At 38.0% G+C, this 15,084-nt stretch overlaps 2 protein-coding genes across 2 annotated transcripts; one reads left to right on the top strand and one right to left on the bottom strand.

Moving 5' to 3' along the window:
- Window positions 1–1,713: 1,713 nt before the first annotated feature.
- On the bottom strand, window positions 1,714–11,770 carry LOC127804976 (rRNA (cytosine-C(5))-methyltransferase NOP2C). Its single transcript, XM_052342112.1, has 9 exons — window positions 11,490–11,770; window positions 11,241–11,385; window positions 10,670–10,760; window positions 6,877–7,074; window positions 6,543–6,775; window positions 6,134–6,265; window positions 5,024–5,091; window positions 4,869–4,930; window positions 1,714–2,014 (listed from the first exon to the last, which is right to left on the bottom strand). The coding sequence occupies exons 1-9, from the start codon at window positions 11,606–11,608 to the stop codon at window positions 1,881–1,883; spliced, it is 1,182 nt and encodes a 393-aa protein (XP_052198072.1). The 5' UTR covers window positions 11,609–11,770; the 3' UTR covers window positions 1,714–1,880.
- A 595-nt stretch (window positions 11,771–12,365) lies between these two features.
- Window positions 12,366–14,952, top strand: LOC127804076 (thiosulfate sulfurtransferase 18). Its single transcript, XM_052340803.1, has 6 exons — window positions 12,366–12,531; window positions 12,654–12,734; window positions 13,044–13,123; window positions 13,206–13,276; window positions 14,336–14,389; window positions 14,662–14,952. The coding sequence occupies exons 1-6, from the start codon at window positions 12,500–12,502 to the stop codon at window positions 14,761–14,763; spliced, it is 420 nt and encodes a 139-aa protein (XP_052196763.1). The 5' UTR covers window positions 12,366–12,499; the 3' UTR covers window positions 14,764–14,952.
- The last annotated feature ends 132 nt before the right edge of the window (window positions 14,953–15,084 follow it).

A 15,084-nucleotide genomic window follows, 5' to 3' on the forward strand; every position in this document is an offset into this window, starting at 1 on the left:
CAAAGCCTTTCGGAAAGGCCCTAGTCTCTCGAAGAGCATCATCCTCAAGCCCTGTTCTTCTTTCGTCAGCCCGTGTTTGTTCTCAATGGCCTTTTCTCAGCGAGTCCTATTTTTGGTGAGGCTTTCCCTTGACGAGCCTCATGCCGTGGTCTTTTGGGAAGCTTCTTCCTAAGGCCTCTTGGCAAGGTGCTCTCCGAGGCCTTTCGGGAAAATCGATTTCCATATCTCTCTCTCTCTTTCTGTTTCTCTCCCCTTGCAACTAACATATAGCGTATATATATGTGTGTGTGTATGTAGACATGGCTTTATGGGTTTGGTTGGGTTGGGATGGCTTTAAGGCATTTGAATGGTAAGGCATGTCTCTTAATTGCATAGTGAGCCCCACCTCCATGAATTAGTCTCCATGTGGCTTTCCATTATAATCCCCTATGCTGGGCACTTACTAAGCACATACATGTGTCATATACGCATACACATATATGAGCCCAAAACATGTTACTTGACAATACATATATGGCATTAGGCCACGTGCCACAATAGTCTCCCATGGGCAATGTGTACGATCAAGTAAGTCTCATCTCGAGGCATCTCCCATTAAGTTTGGAGTTGTGTCCGAGCAATTCCCTTTGGGGTTGAGACTCTGGTTCGGTAGCCCACCATGAGGCCCATCTTCTCCCAGAAGGCAACCCCCTAAATTGATCGACCCTTCGAGAGGGATTCCTCTTAAACCCGTCCGATTGCTACTGACGTGCATGTCCATCCTTGGTTCCCTGTAACAATATCGTAATCTACCCTCTTTAGTCAGGTAAGGTACGATTATCTTATGTTCAATGATAGTGTTATCTCTTTGCTTATTGCAACACTTTCCTACTTATACTAATTTAAGCATCGAAGGATATACGTGTGCGAGGAATTCCCATGTGCCTTCTAACTTGTTCTTGTGAGCGCAGTTACGCCCCGAGTGTCCGGGAGACCACTGTCTAATGGAGAAACCCACTACCAAAAGTGCCATCGAAGGTCCATCTACGACCCCGCCCAGGATATCAAGAACCGAAACGACCCAACGCCCATCTCACCAACAGACCCTTGCTAGCTGTCCACCTCGCTCTGCCTCAGCTCTCACTCACTACAAATTTCAATTGTTGTAGTTGGAGGGAGGCGGTGACGACGAGGAAGAGTTGGAGGGAGGCGACGACAAAGAAGCAATGAAATGTAGGAGATGGATAGATTAAAAATTAAGAAGTTGTTTGAGGGCAATCCATCATTTACTTAGTCAACACAAAAAGCTCCTAGGAGCTTATTTGAAAAAGTTAGGAGGAGTTTATCTCAAACGTTTTTAAAATAACTTATAAGTTTGATAATGTTTAAATTCTTAAATATTGCCAAATGCGTAAAATAACAAGTTACATAACTTATAAATTAATTCAGTAGCTTATAAGTGGTCAGACCAGTAAGCCGAACACCCTCTTAATCAAAACCATGGTTCAGACACGTTGCAATGATTCAAGCTTTTAAATTTAGAAACTGACAAAAGTTGAATAAAGAATGCGAGTCTGATCGGCAGAGAAATGGATCAGAAAGATGATTGAAGAAGAAGAAGAAGAAGAAGACGAGGAGTTTGAGAAACAGAGAAGTGGATCAAGAAGATGAAAGAAGTGGTGCATGGAACACATTTTCATTTCATCAGAAAAATACGAAAAAAGAAACACATTTTCATCTGCGGTTAAAGGCTAAATCAGTGCAGCCCGGTAGAATATCAAATAGGAAGTAGAATCAAACATCAAAATGAAATTATAGTTAATTGGCAATAACTAATTATTAGCATATGGTTAACATCAACTTCTATCCAAATCAATAATAAACAAGAAGTAACCCCTAGATTAAATGGCCAATTTTGTGAATTTTACAACAAAAAGCCCACTTGTTTTGGATGTTATGGGATCAAAGCGCAAGGACTTTGGTATTCTTCCACTTCTGCAAGGCCAAGTTTTTGCAGCATCTATCTCCTGTAACTCTGCATCAAGAAAGAGAACATATATAACATTCCACCATGAATATGCATTATATATATATATATATATGAAAGATATTAACATGACAAAAGCTCATATTTAGAAATTAAAGCTCATCGAAGCAACAGGGTTCAAGTATTTCAAATTTGGATTTCCCTTTTTCTATTTTTTGGGATATACGGCATGAAAGAAATAGGAGAGCTTTTGAAGGTGTATAGACAGCTCCCTTGTTGGTTTGAAGAGTTGCATTCTATCTTCCCTATGAATACACTCTTCCTTTCATATGTTCTCCGTGAACTTCTGGTCCATTGTCATCTTTTTGTATGGAATTCTCCACCCCCCACCCCCCCTCCCGGGCTTTTTTATATGACAGATATTAATCACAAGAAAAAAATAATAATAAAACAGAGCTCATGGCATTTCAAAGTGAATACCAGGCAAGAGGGCGTTTACACAGATAGCTTGTGTTTGCATTCAAGAGTTTTGGTGTATCCCTAGTACTATAAATTGTAAGGCTTTGAGCTTGGTTAGGGAAACATCACAAGTCAAAACCAGAGCTCTAAACAAGGTACCAACTGAAGGTAATAATCTCCTTTACAGAGTAATAAGCATTGAAAAGAAAAAGACTTAATACATCTTAAAGTCCCTCAATTATTACAAAATATGACATTCAATCCCTCACCTAAAAAACCTCAAGATTTGATTTTTAAACAATTAAAAAGATACATTTTTAGTCCTTACCATTTACATCCGTTTGTGCATGACATCACGCACCGTTTAAAATGCGTGACATAACAAATCATGCCAATGTCCTGTCTATTGTACATGTAAACTAGGCCCTAATTGGAGTAGACGGACTGCTTCGGGTATCGGAGCAAGCAATCATCGTACCAAACGATGGCTTCTCTCTGAGTTGGGCACAACTTCACTATGTTTATGCTAGCAATTGCCACGCACTGTTGGCAGGCGTGGCTTGAGACATCGCCGTGGCAGAGGAACATGCCGTAGACTCAGACCGTTGGTAGGCGTGGCTTGAGACATCGCCGCGGTAGAGGAACAGGCTGTAGACTCGGTTGGAGGTGCTATTTCCGGCGGTGGAGTTGTAGAAGCCGGTGGCGTTGGAGAAAGCGGACAAGAGGGTGTTGAGGTTGGCTTCGAAGGCATTGTTTGAAGTGTAAGCGGTTGTGTTGGTGCAAAAATTGTATAGCCTGGGGGAGCCAAGCACACTGGGGATGAAGCTGCTGAGAAAACAGAGCAGCAAGGGAAGAAATAGAATCACACCCTTCATGTTCATGATTCTTTCTCTTGGTGCCATGGTTCTGGGTCTCAGTTTCATCTCTAGCTTTTATGATTCAGCTTCAACAACAGGCTGAGAAATGATGTGAAGTCGGACTATTCTTGGATTTAGGGATGGCTGCGGCCATCACCCCCCCATGGCCGTGGCCTTCTCTCTCTCTCTCTCTGTATATATATATATATATACAACTCATCACTCACCCCAACCATCTCTCTCTCTCTCTCTCTCTATATATATATATATATATATACACAGTCCATCACCCACCCCCGACCAGCTCTCTCTCTCTTGTAACGATGGCCACGTTTATCGCAGCTACCATAGCGGGTGGGTGATGGTTGCGTTCATAGCAGCCATATGCGTGTGTGTTTGTGTATATTGGGGGGTGGGTGATGGCCGCGCCCATGGTTGGGGGGATGGGTGATGGCTGCGGCCATAGCGACTGGCGGTGACTGCCATGGTCGCGGGCTTGTGTGTGTTTGTGTATTTGTATATATATATATGTGTGTGTATATATAAGTTTGGGACAAATATAACGGAGCCGTTTACTCGCATTGACAGCAAGGACTAAAAGAATAACTTTTTAATTATTTAAAGATCTAATGTTGAGGTTTTTTAGGTGAGGGATTGAATGTCATATTTTATAATAGTTGAGGGACTTTAAGATGTATTAAGCCAAAGAAAAATGGCATAAGCATTAGATTGCAGCATAGAACAATGCATCTAAACTCTCAATATAGATATTGGCTTTAGAGCATGAACTTCAATTTACCCAAATGATAAGATATTAAACGAAATCATCTCCTTTGTTTTTTTTTTTTTTTTTTGGATGGCTGCTATTCCTCCTGCTCCAGGTAGAGTGACATTGAATTAGAACCAAATAGTCAGCACAGTTAACTTTCAAGAAAAACCTTCCATCTTAACCATTCGCTTTAACCTATTTTAGCATGCAACATTCTTAAGCAGCCTGATTCTTAGTTCTTAAGAAGATGAATACTTGTGAACATTAGTCAACACAGGAGGTATTCATTAAGTATTAGGTACAACATGAAAATCTGATGTCACTGATGCTATAACTTAAACCAGCTTTCCCTTTCCATTTGACTTGGGCCTATATTCTTGTTTGTTGGTTATAAATGGGTTGGGCTGACAGAATTGTGGGTTCTTCTCACAAAGAAATAAGGCATAGGACCTTGTTCATAAAAGTTCAATTAATTTTTTTTAATATCCAGAGTTTCATGAACAGTATGTTTTTGAAAAGCCATTTCAATTTTCATTCACTCTGATGGTCAACAGGGAAAACAATTACCAAGAAAGAGGAAGATATTTTCAAGTTTCTCACGTTTTATCATATTTTGACAATCCTATTTCCTGTATCCCTTTTTAAAGAAACCTTCCTTCCCATGAACCAAACAACCTTCCACCACTGGCAGAATGACTCCAAGCCTTCTAGAAGAGGATGGTGATGTCATGCTAAAATCAATGAATATTGCTAGACCGCCAAAACACAAGGCAACAACAAGCCTATCTGCTATATTGAGATGCACAAAGACCCTTACCAGCAGAAGCGTTTTCTGAAAGGAACTTCGCTACCACATCTTCATTTTGAGCAACAGTTAAGCTATTCCACCAGAAGGTAAAAGCAAGTCAACAAAAACTAATTCTCAAAAGGGGGGAGGAGAGAACGAAAAGACTATAGGAAACTTTAATGCACCTGCAAGTGCTATAAACAAGAGATCCCCCAACTTTGAGCAATCTAAAACCATTGGTTAAAAGTTGGCGCTGCAATACCAACGAAAAAAGATATCGTTAACAAAAAACTGTGACAAGAAGAAGAAAAAGGAAAGGTCAGATGGAAATCATGACCCACTTTGAGAAACAAAGAAGCATTGTATTGATAACATAGAATAGCTTTTCAGCCCGTAAATGATGATATGAAAAGTAAAGATACAAATGCACCAAAATCTTCCATTATCACTCCAAAGAGCACCTATACCATGAGTTTCTAAGATGAAATGCACAAACAAGAATATGGAGCACTTTAACAACAAATTACAAATGAAAGAACAAAAGAGATGTCCGAGCTCTATCAGCCAAAGCAACATAGTTTCTTTGCAAATCCTAAATGTCAAATCAAGATAATCTTAAAGCTTCTTGATATACAAAATGACCACTGTGGAGTGCATCAATAATATGTGAACCAAACACACACAAGTAGTAAGTACACAAAAGCTGGCCTATTATTACAAAACTAAGGAAAAAATAGATCTAAACTAATGTTTAAAGACCATACAAAAGATAAGGTCTCAAACCATAATTGGGTAAGCCAGTGCATGGTAACCCTCAAGTAGCCAACACCTGTGCAAGATTTTGAATTTGATGGGAATAAAATGTTTCTGCATTCAAGGATTAGTTTTCAAAGTGAAGGTATAAACTTTTTATATTTAATTGTTATAGATATAAACGGTAAAACAGACAAACAAGACAAAACATTTACTCGAGACTTGTCAATTGAAATGCTTAGGAATGGCTGCTTAACAAAGTTACTGGCCCTTTCTCAAAGTTACATCAACTCCAAGTCTCCAACTAGTTAGGCTTAGCTACATGCGGATGCTATGATGTCCTTGAGCTCCACTCTAATGAGGTTAAAGTTCGCGATACAGTTTTAGAGTTCAACGCAGATTTTTTATCCAATTTTTAAACCAAATGACCTTTGCCTTCAAAAAATGTTCATTTCATGATAGTAGACCATTGGACTTCAAAGTCACAAACTCATAAATGCAGCGGATATAGCTAGGAATGTAATTAGAGATGAATTAGACACCTGAAGGACAGCCAAATCATCAGTTCTCTCTGCATCCAAAACTCGACGCTGGAGAGTTGTCCAGCCCCAATGTTCAAACTTCTGGATGTGTCTAATTGACCCGTCATGTGTGCACTCTGCATCGACTAGGACCTAATTTAAGTTCCAGTAGTTATTAGCAGCTGCACATTGTGGAGACACAAAATTAAAGACATTTGATCTAGCCTGAAAACACTATGAGCATGTTTAACTATGTTAATTTATCAAGTATCATTCTTAATAAAAATAATTTTTTGAGATCAATAAAGTCAGATCTACTTTCACTTATGGGTCTGTTATTTGGTCCTTGAAACTGTCTGGCCTAAATGATCTAATAAAACAGCATTAAATTAGGTTAAGCAATGATCCTGACATGTATGATATAACTTACCTTGTCATACCCACAGTACAAAAGCTCACTACCGTGGAAACTCTGATACAGTTCACTTTTACTAAGCCCCACTACTCCAGAATTCCGACCATAAAATATAAGCTCTGGATCTTGGTTTGGCAAGGCAAATTGTGAAGAAACAGCTGCTTTAGCGGCCCTTTTCCTTTCTTTCCATGGTCTCCTAGATGTCCACTCCTTGTATATGTACACCTTTTCTTCAGAAGTATGTCCATCTGTTTAACACTAGAAAGAATGAAAATAGCTCAAAAACAGGTAAATAGGAACAAATAAGCTAGCCAAATGTATTCCAAAAGAATCTTTACAAAATTTTTACATGATTTAGAATCTGGATAGGCCCTGATGGGAGGTAGGGAAAATGTTGTTCCATCAGCAACAAAGAGCCGACAATGATCAGCAAGACTATATTTTTGCAACATAGTTCTACAAGCTGCCAATCGATGCCTTGCAACATCAACACCAGTCACCAAGCCCGAATTCCCAAGAAGGTCCAATATCATACAAAGTTTAGCACCTGAGCATGCATTATAAATGAGAACTGAGTAACTTTTTGTTAAAACGTTATGGATACAGAACGTTTGATTCATGTGTTTGTGGCTAATGTACTTCCTACATGATTGCAAATGAAAATCAAGATGTTTTCACAGTAATATGTATGGCCAATACAAATTTTCCTCATTCAATGATAGTCAGATTCTAGGAATTATGAAGCATGTTTAATTTACAAATAAAAAAAAATCCCTTATGTAAATCAACTGGAAATCCTATTATTAGTAGTTTTAAAGTTCATATACACACAGAAGAGAGGGGCACACAGACAAGCAGCAAGAAAAGTTCTATCCAAAAATCCCCCATGGATGCTACACAACTAGTGGAGCTGTTTTCTTAATAGGCCATGCGGGTATATCCCTGAGCTTACTCTTATTCCCATTTTCCCCTTCCAGTTTATGATAAGGTTACAGAACCTTCTCTGAATAAAATCGAATTTCTTTTTGAGCATGCAAGGACATTCCAACTTTCCAAGTATCATGTTGTAACACCCAAGAATTTCATAAGGTTTTAAGTATAATTTTAATTGGGGTGTAAGTGGAATTTTCCAAAAGTTTGGAGCTATAGTGCAATTTTTCACAGTAATGAGTGGCCGAATAAACTGCAGGGAGTGCCCTGAACTCTAAATGTCTAAGGAAAATGGTAATGTATAAATGAGCATTTCGAGACATGATTTATGACATCGAAAAAAGTCGGATTGGAAACAATTTTTTGTACAACTGTGGCTTAGCTTAAAAAACCGAATAGTCATAGGGAACCTCCGGAAAGTCAACAGAATCCTAAGGAAACTTTGATTTTGTAAGTAAAACAACCCTAAGATGGTTTTGAGTTGAAACAAAAGGATTTATGGTCAAATCGTTCATTTGGGGGCCTAAGTGTAATTTTCTAATTTTGCTCGAGGGAGGTCTAAAAAATATTTTTCTAAATTTTTGGGGTGAAATGGAGAGTCTAGAACTTGTGGGTCTTAGTGGCATTGTTGAAAAACTCAGGGACTTCAAGGAAATGGCCAAAATGCAAAAGGAAAAGCTGGGAGGGCGAAAGTGCAATTTTTGAAAACCTGCTAGTGTGAAACTTGCAAAGTTAGTGGTCGCCGGTGAAAAGTCCATGATTCCGGTCTATGGGACGACCGAGGCTGGCCTGGGGAAGGTCGTTTGTGGCCTAGGGAAGCTTAGGGACCAAGTCTTGGCCGGTGATTGGCTGTGAGATGGTCGATTTTTTGCTATAAATAGAGGCTGAAGGCTTCATGTTTTGGGTATCAAAATTCTCAAGTTTTTGGAGAAATCAGAGGGATTGGATAGAGGGTTTTTATTCTCGAGGTGGCAATGAACATTTCTAGAGAGTTTGAAACATTTTGGTGTCGATTTAAGAGGGTTTCAGAGGGTAGCTGAAAAATCGGGTATCGCCGGAAATCGAGGCTTTAAACGGCCATTTGGGGTACGTCCAGCCATTATTTCGAGCATCCAAAGGCACCATAGTGATCGACTTGAGGAGTAGAGCAAGGTGGGTGGAAAAGCCAGCAATCGTCGATGGCCAGAGCCAAAGAAGACGACCGGTGCGTGCAGCTTACGCGCCAGTTATTCACGCACAGTACACGTGCCGGCGCGTGAGACTAGGGGTAAGATTGGAATTTTGTTTATAATTTTTAGAAAATTATTTTATGAATTATGGTGTTGGAAAATTTGGGAAAATATTTGAGGGGATATTTATTTGGAATTATCGAGGGAAAAATAGGAAGAAAATAAGAGAAAATTATGGAAAAATCGGGAAAAATGGATGTTTATGTTTCTTTAAATAAATATGATGTCTAGGAATCGTTGAGGCTCAAGGTTGAGTAAAAGTACGATTGTTTGAGTTTTGGCATGAGAAGATAGGTCGTGCACGAGAATCGAGACGTTTTGAGATACTTTCGAAATGAGTGTTCTTACTTAAAAACTTGGTTTATTATGAGTGGTTCTACCTTAACTTGTTTTATTTTGGGTGTTTTTTACCCCAAATGTGTTTGGTTTCATGCAAATTGTTTGTTGCATTGTGAACGGTTTAACTTGTGATGGTTGTTTGCATGTGGGAGGTCCATCCCAAAAACATTTTATGCATGTGCATTGAATTTTGTGTGATAAATTATGTACATGAAATGTTGTTTTATATGATGCATCAAATCATGGTATGTGGCATTGGCATGTTTTTTGTATTGCCCATATGAGATGTCAACCTAGGATGTTGTCTTGATAGTATAGTCGTAATTCCCCAAGGGTATTTGCCAAAACAATGTATAGGGGTATCTCATGTCGTGTGTGCTTGTCGGGATGACTGCCTAGGGTTCCGTGTCGGGTTGGGTTGCCAAGGAAGTTACACTAGGGTGACTGGTTGTTCATGTAAAATGTCAACTTATGACATGGCACTTGAGTGATAGCACTAGGGAAGCGTGCCAAGGATTAATGCCCACTTGTGATGGGGGTTGAGAGTGAACACCACCCTGGCAGTCGACGAGTGACGGAGTTGTGAGTGAACACCACCCCGGATGAGCGATAGCATTGTTTCCGAGGTAGACGTGAATTCCCGGGGATAGTGTTGATCATCTTGTGGCCAGGGTTTGTGTTGATGTGATCCGATATGCTTTTGAGTGGAAACATAATCCCTAACGTGATTATGGAGTGATTCCCCGAGATCCTGAATTGATGTTAACCATTATGTGACATAAGTGGTAACGATAGTTTTCCGTTGACTTAGGGAGAGGAGTTGATGTTGTCCTCTTAAGCTAGGACTGTGTTGTGCTCATATGTCGATATGGTTGTGTTGCTTTTAGAGAGATTGCATTTTCCCTGGTTAGGGTTAAGTGCTGTGTGGGGTTCTCTTAGGCTGAGACATGTCGAGAATATGTCAGTTTTGTTTCATGACTTGCATACATTCATGAAATTGTTTTGAACTCTTACTTAGATGATTCAATATCTAATTTAGACTTTGTCCCTTAAATATTCTAACGTTTCAAGTGAAAACAACAGTACCAAAAGGAAAGGAATTGTCGAGGAGTGATGGCGATTTGTAGGTGGTTCGTAGCATGTATTTTTTATTATGATGTACATTACTTTGATAATGCCATGTTAAATGATGGTACGATTTTCATGTTATGAATAAAGTGGTTTCGATTATGTACCGTTTAAGATTTTAATCTAACTTCCGCATTTATGATGATGTTATCTATCTTACCTTACTGATTCTAAGTTTGATATGCTGAGAAGGTAAAATGGGGTTGTTGGGAAATGATTTATGTTATGTGTTTGTGGAAAAAAAAATATATTCCCGAAAAAGTGGGGTGTTACACATGTGCATAACATCAACATGCTAACTTGTTTTGGAATTGTTAGTGGAGTCTTTAATCCACCGCTAATTTCAGAGCAATAAAAGATCATACACATGTCTGGTACTTCGAATTTTACTATGCTCCATTTATTCAATCCCAGTCATTAGCTTAAAACTATCTGATAATAAAAAAGAATGCATGTCTAAAAGACTAAAACAACAATATATCTGATTTATTAAGCTAACTTAAAGAATAGACTTACCAGGAGCAGCACAAAGATCAAGGATATGATCTCCTGATGAAATATTCAAAGCTGAAACAGCAGCTCCAGATGCCGCATCAATTCCATATATCTGATTGACAAAATCAAAGCAAATTGGAAGATATTTATTCATACCAAAGTCCAAATTTTTGGTAAAACATTGTAGTTGACACTATAGTTCATGAACCCAGTACAGAACAGCAAGCAGAGAAGAAGCAATTGATTCCTGTGCTTCACACTTCAAGCAAAGGAGCTCACTTGCTAGCATAAAGTATATGGACTGCCTCCAGTAGAAACTGGGAAACTAAATCTTGATAAAGCAGCCGTGATGAGGAAGAAAATTGAACTGGGGGTGATCACTTACTAAAGAAAGAGCCAAAAAGAAATTAAACCAACAATCCAGCATGAACAAGCAACACCCATCACAAACAAAGCCAATGATCATTTGCACTTTGTCAAACATGCGAAGTTTGGAAACAAAATAAAAATGCTATTCTTATCCAATTTCAATAGCCAACCAAACTGAAACGACAACAATATCAGGAGGAGAAAAGAAAGCTTAAATCCTAACCATTCCTTGACGATATGCCTTGGAATTAGCAATTTGGACATGGGGTGGCAGAGAATAAAAGTTTGGCAACCAATCCACCTTCTCGAGCTTACACTCGATATCGACTTCAATCTCTTCAATATACGCTTCACAACCAGGCTTCAACCTTTCGCAAGAACCAAAGGGAACAATTATCAAACCAAACTCCTTCAGCATTGGAATCTCAATAATCTGAAGCATGTAAAACTATTTCAATATAAATTTGAGTACCTCACGTAACGAGGAGTCAGATCGCTCGCCGCATAGATTGAAGGGTCCAGCCCATTCTCGTTGAGAAAATCGATAAATGCATCCGGCAGCGGCAAACTCGATAACGGTTCGCCGTCCATAGAGCGAGAATTGGAAAGAAAGAAATAGATACCGAGTAAGCGATTTGCCTTTGAAAACACAACGTAGCACAGTCGGGTGGGCCGCCGGCGACTGCGCTTCCCGTTGTCTTGTCCGTTCTTCAAATTAGGTTTTGTAGGTCTAAATTTCTAATTTTACGCCAATTAAATGTTTATTCTTTTCTCATGTCATGTTTATAAATAAATAAATGCACGAAATAAGTCGAATATGATGCAATTATAAAGTATCTAAAATTTTAGATAAAATATCTCTAATCAATGTTGAGACTTACTGAAAGGTTTACATCATATATAAATTGCACTGAATGTTCAATTTTGAGTATATATAAATTATATTTATATTCAAATTTATTTAAAAAATACATCTAAGAGAAAATTATTGTCCTTAAGGATTAATAAGTTAAATCTCGAACACTCTAAATAAATAAAAAAATAAAAATAAATGCACAAATTAGTCTTTACTTTTAACTAAAGCCAAATTAACTTTTTATGGTGGACTTGATTTAAACGTTTGTTAATGGCATTTATATATTATTATAAAAATAAATTTACTTATATTAACTTTAATAATATCTTAAATTTAAAATAATACTAAAAGTCATAAATGATATGTCACATTCTCGCTATAAAATATATTAAATAAAAATAATAATTTAGTGCCTTACGATAAAATAACGTTATACAACTGATATAATACCGTTAAAAGGCCCTACATTACATTTGGGCCCACCACACAAATAATGCACCTGTGTGGGGATTAGAATATTATCCTAAACAAACACAACCACCAGTGCCACCACCACATATCACAAAAGCCATCGTCATCGCCCGCTTCGCTCCCAGACAGTGTGGATTCCACAGCTCCGAAGATTCATGGAGGGGTCTCAACCACAACCAGTACCAGGGTGGGTATTTTCGTTCGTAGTTAATTAGGAGCAGAGAAAGCCCAATTAGAATTGGACTTCGGAGACGATGATATATGATCCTCTTGCTTGCTTCTGATTCTTCTCAGTTGTTTTTGCTGCAGCTCCGAAGAACAAGTCCCCACAGTCGATGTCTTCGCAGCCAAGGCCCTCGTCGCTTCCGGCTACCGATATCTTGACGTCAGGTCTAATCAGATTTCAACCCATGCCCATGCGTCTCTCTCCCTTTCCAGTTTCTATCTCTGATTTTTAGCCCACTAATTGAGTTTATTATATACATACATATATATAAGTCGAAAATGTTATTTATATATATATTTATAATATAATAATATTCATGCATAAATATATTATTATAATTGCAATTAGCATAATCAACTAGTTCTAAGGTTAAATTAAGATCAGTCGTTCTGTTAGGCGGAAACATTTATTTGATATTCATTTTACTGTATTTATTTATTTACTAGTATTAAGAATGGTAAATGAATTATTAGGACGGAGGAGGAGTTCAAGAAAGGCCGCGTGGATGCAGAGAACCCCCTAAACATTCCGTACATGTTTAACAGTCCCGAAGGTTCATTTCCAACATTTTCCCCTAATTTATAGTTTTATTTGTAATAATAATAATAATAATAAATGCAATTTTGGGTGTGCAGGAAGAGTGAAGAATCCTGAATTTATGGGGCAGGTGTTGTCGGTCTGTGACAGGGATGATCCTCTAGTTGTGGTAAATCATTAAATAAGCAAATTATATAATTTTATTATTATTGTGTCACTCTTTTTTTATTTTTAATTTATTTAAGGTATTCGAATTTCGCTCGACTAATCTTTAGGAATAGGTGACTTTTCTCCTAATACACTATAAGATAAATCTATATGCGAATACAGTCTATACACACTCAAAGTTAAACATTCAGCATAGTTTATGCGAAACTTGTCATTTAGTTTTATTGTTACCTTATAATAATAAATTTAAGTTTTAAGTTGATGCACTTATTTGAACCCCAATACTCTATATAAAATTTGAAGTATTTTATCATTGCACCCTATGTTACACGAAAACACCTAATAAGAGTCATTTTTCCGCTTTCGAAATGTTTTATATTCTTGTTTTAGACTCTTTTTATGCTTTTTTTTTAAATGTATGTTTTCGCATTTTCATTTCTTATCGAAAACGTTTTTAGTTTTCATGCAACATACATTGCACCATATCTATAGAATAGTCGTTCTACAGAACCCGACGGGCATACCGAGTGACTTACAAAAAGGGGGTAAAAAGACAATGTTACCCCGCCCACATTGTAAATTTGCAAAGTGGACCACTGCCCCCCTTGCTCTCCGCGTCTCCCTTACCATGGCCGTCGCCTTGCCTCTCCGCCGCGCCTCGCTGTCGTCACCGCTTTGCCATCACCGCCTCGCCTCGCCTCGCCTCACCTCACCGACAGTCGATGTAGCAACTGTCGGCGATGGCAAAGAGGTAACAAAGGCGAGGCAAGACGACTGTAGCGAGGTGCAGCAGAGAGACATGGCGGCGATCATGATAGGGGAGACACCCAGAGCGGGGGGGAATTCATGAAAAGGGGAGGGAGAGAGCATGGCATGGGAGCAAACTCGTCTTTTTGCCCCATTTCGGTAAATTTGTCGGGCTTTCTAGCATTTTCCTCCATAGAGTAATTATTGAGCCACTCTTATATATAGACAACTCTGTTATAGTGAAAACACTCTATGAATTTTAACTCTTTGGGAGGATATTATTATTTATTTATTTAGTTTGATGACTTTGAAGGGATGCCAATCTGGAGTCAGATCTCTCTCTGCAACAAATGATCTTCTTAATGCCGTGAGTTGGGTTTCTCAATCTCATGTATTTCTTTACATGACTTCCATATTTATTCTGAAATTTGAATCTTATGGTCCATTCATTTCCAAATCTTTCAAAATTCGTGCAATCCGTGTTCACGTCTAATAATTGGCATCAAACTCATTTTCCAACTATTAACAGTTACTTGCTAATACTCTCGACACATTACATGTTGATGTTCGGTAAGTGGTAACAAATGTGTTCTATTCACAAATGTATCCCTTGCAAACTCAAATGAATAAAAATGGCAGGATTTCAAGCGTGCATATAACATGGGAGGGGGATACGTTGCGTGGGTGGAGAACGGGCTTCCAGTGATCAAGTCGGAGCAAACAGAAGCTGTGGCGCTTTGATTCGGTTTAGGATAGTGATTGTTAGTCCAAAAATTATGTTCACTCATGTGATTTGGACTAAAATATCACTATTTTTGTATCTATGTTTTTATTGAACGTCACAAATAGACATTATGTTCAACCTTTAATTTCTGACTATTTGTATAAATAAACACAATATCGAATCGGAATTATGAGTTATTAACTTAATACTCTTTGATTATAATTTTGTTATTTATTTATTTATTTTACTTTTAATACTTTAATTTTTACCAACACAACTATTAATATTTAATTTTAGTTATAATCTAGTTTCTCGTTTGATTTTTTTTATCAAATTAT

This window comes from Diospyros lotus, chromosome 6, assembly GCF_014633365.1.
Source record: "Diospyros lotus cultivar Yz01 chromosome 6, ASM1463336v1, whole genome shotgun sequence".
NCBI classification, from domain to species: Eukaryota; Viridiplantae; Streptophyta; class Magnoliopsida; order Ericales; family Ebenaceae; genus Diospyros; species Diospyros lotus.

What these genes read in the sequence shown, in the direction of transcription:
- LOC127804076 (XM_052340803.1), top strand. Translation starts at nt 12,500, where the DNA reads ATGGAGGGGTCTCAACCACAACCAGTACCAGG. An exon ending in CAACCACAACCAGTACCAGG is followed by an intron (nt 12,532 to 12,653) that starts GTGGGTATTTTC and finishes TTTTTGCTGCAG; the next exon opens with CTCCGAAGAACAAGTCCCCA. An exon ending in CATGTTTAACAGTCCCGAAG is followed by an intron (nt 13,124 to 13,205) that starts GTTCATTTCCAA and finishes TTGGGTGTGCAG; the next exon opens with GAAGAGTGAAGAATCCTGAA.
- LOC127804976 (XM_052342112.1), bottom strand. Translation starts at nt 11,608, where the DNA reads ATGGACGGCGAACCGTTATCGAGTTTGCCGCTGCCGGATGCATTTATC. An exon ending in TGATCTTTGTGCTGCTCCTG is followed by an intron (nt 7,075 to 10,669) that starts GTAAGTCTATTC and finishes ATGCATGCTCAG; the next exon opens with GTGCTAAACTTTGTATGATA. An exon ending in ATGATTTGGCTGTCCTTCAG is followed by an intron (nt 5,092 to 6,133) that starts GTGTCTAATTCA and finishes TTGGTATTGCAG; the next exon opens with CGCCAACTTTTAACCAATGG.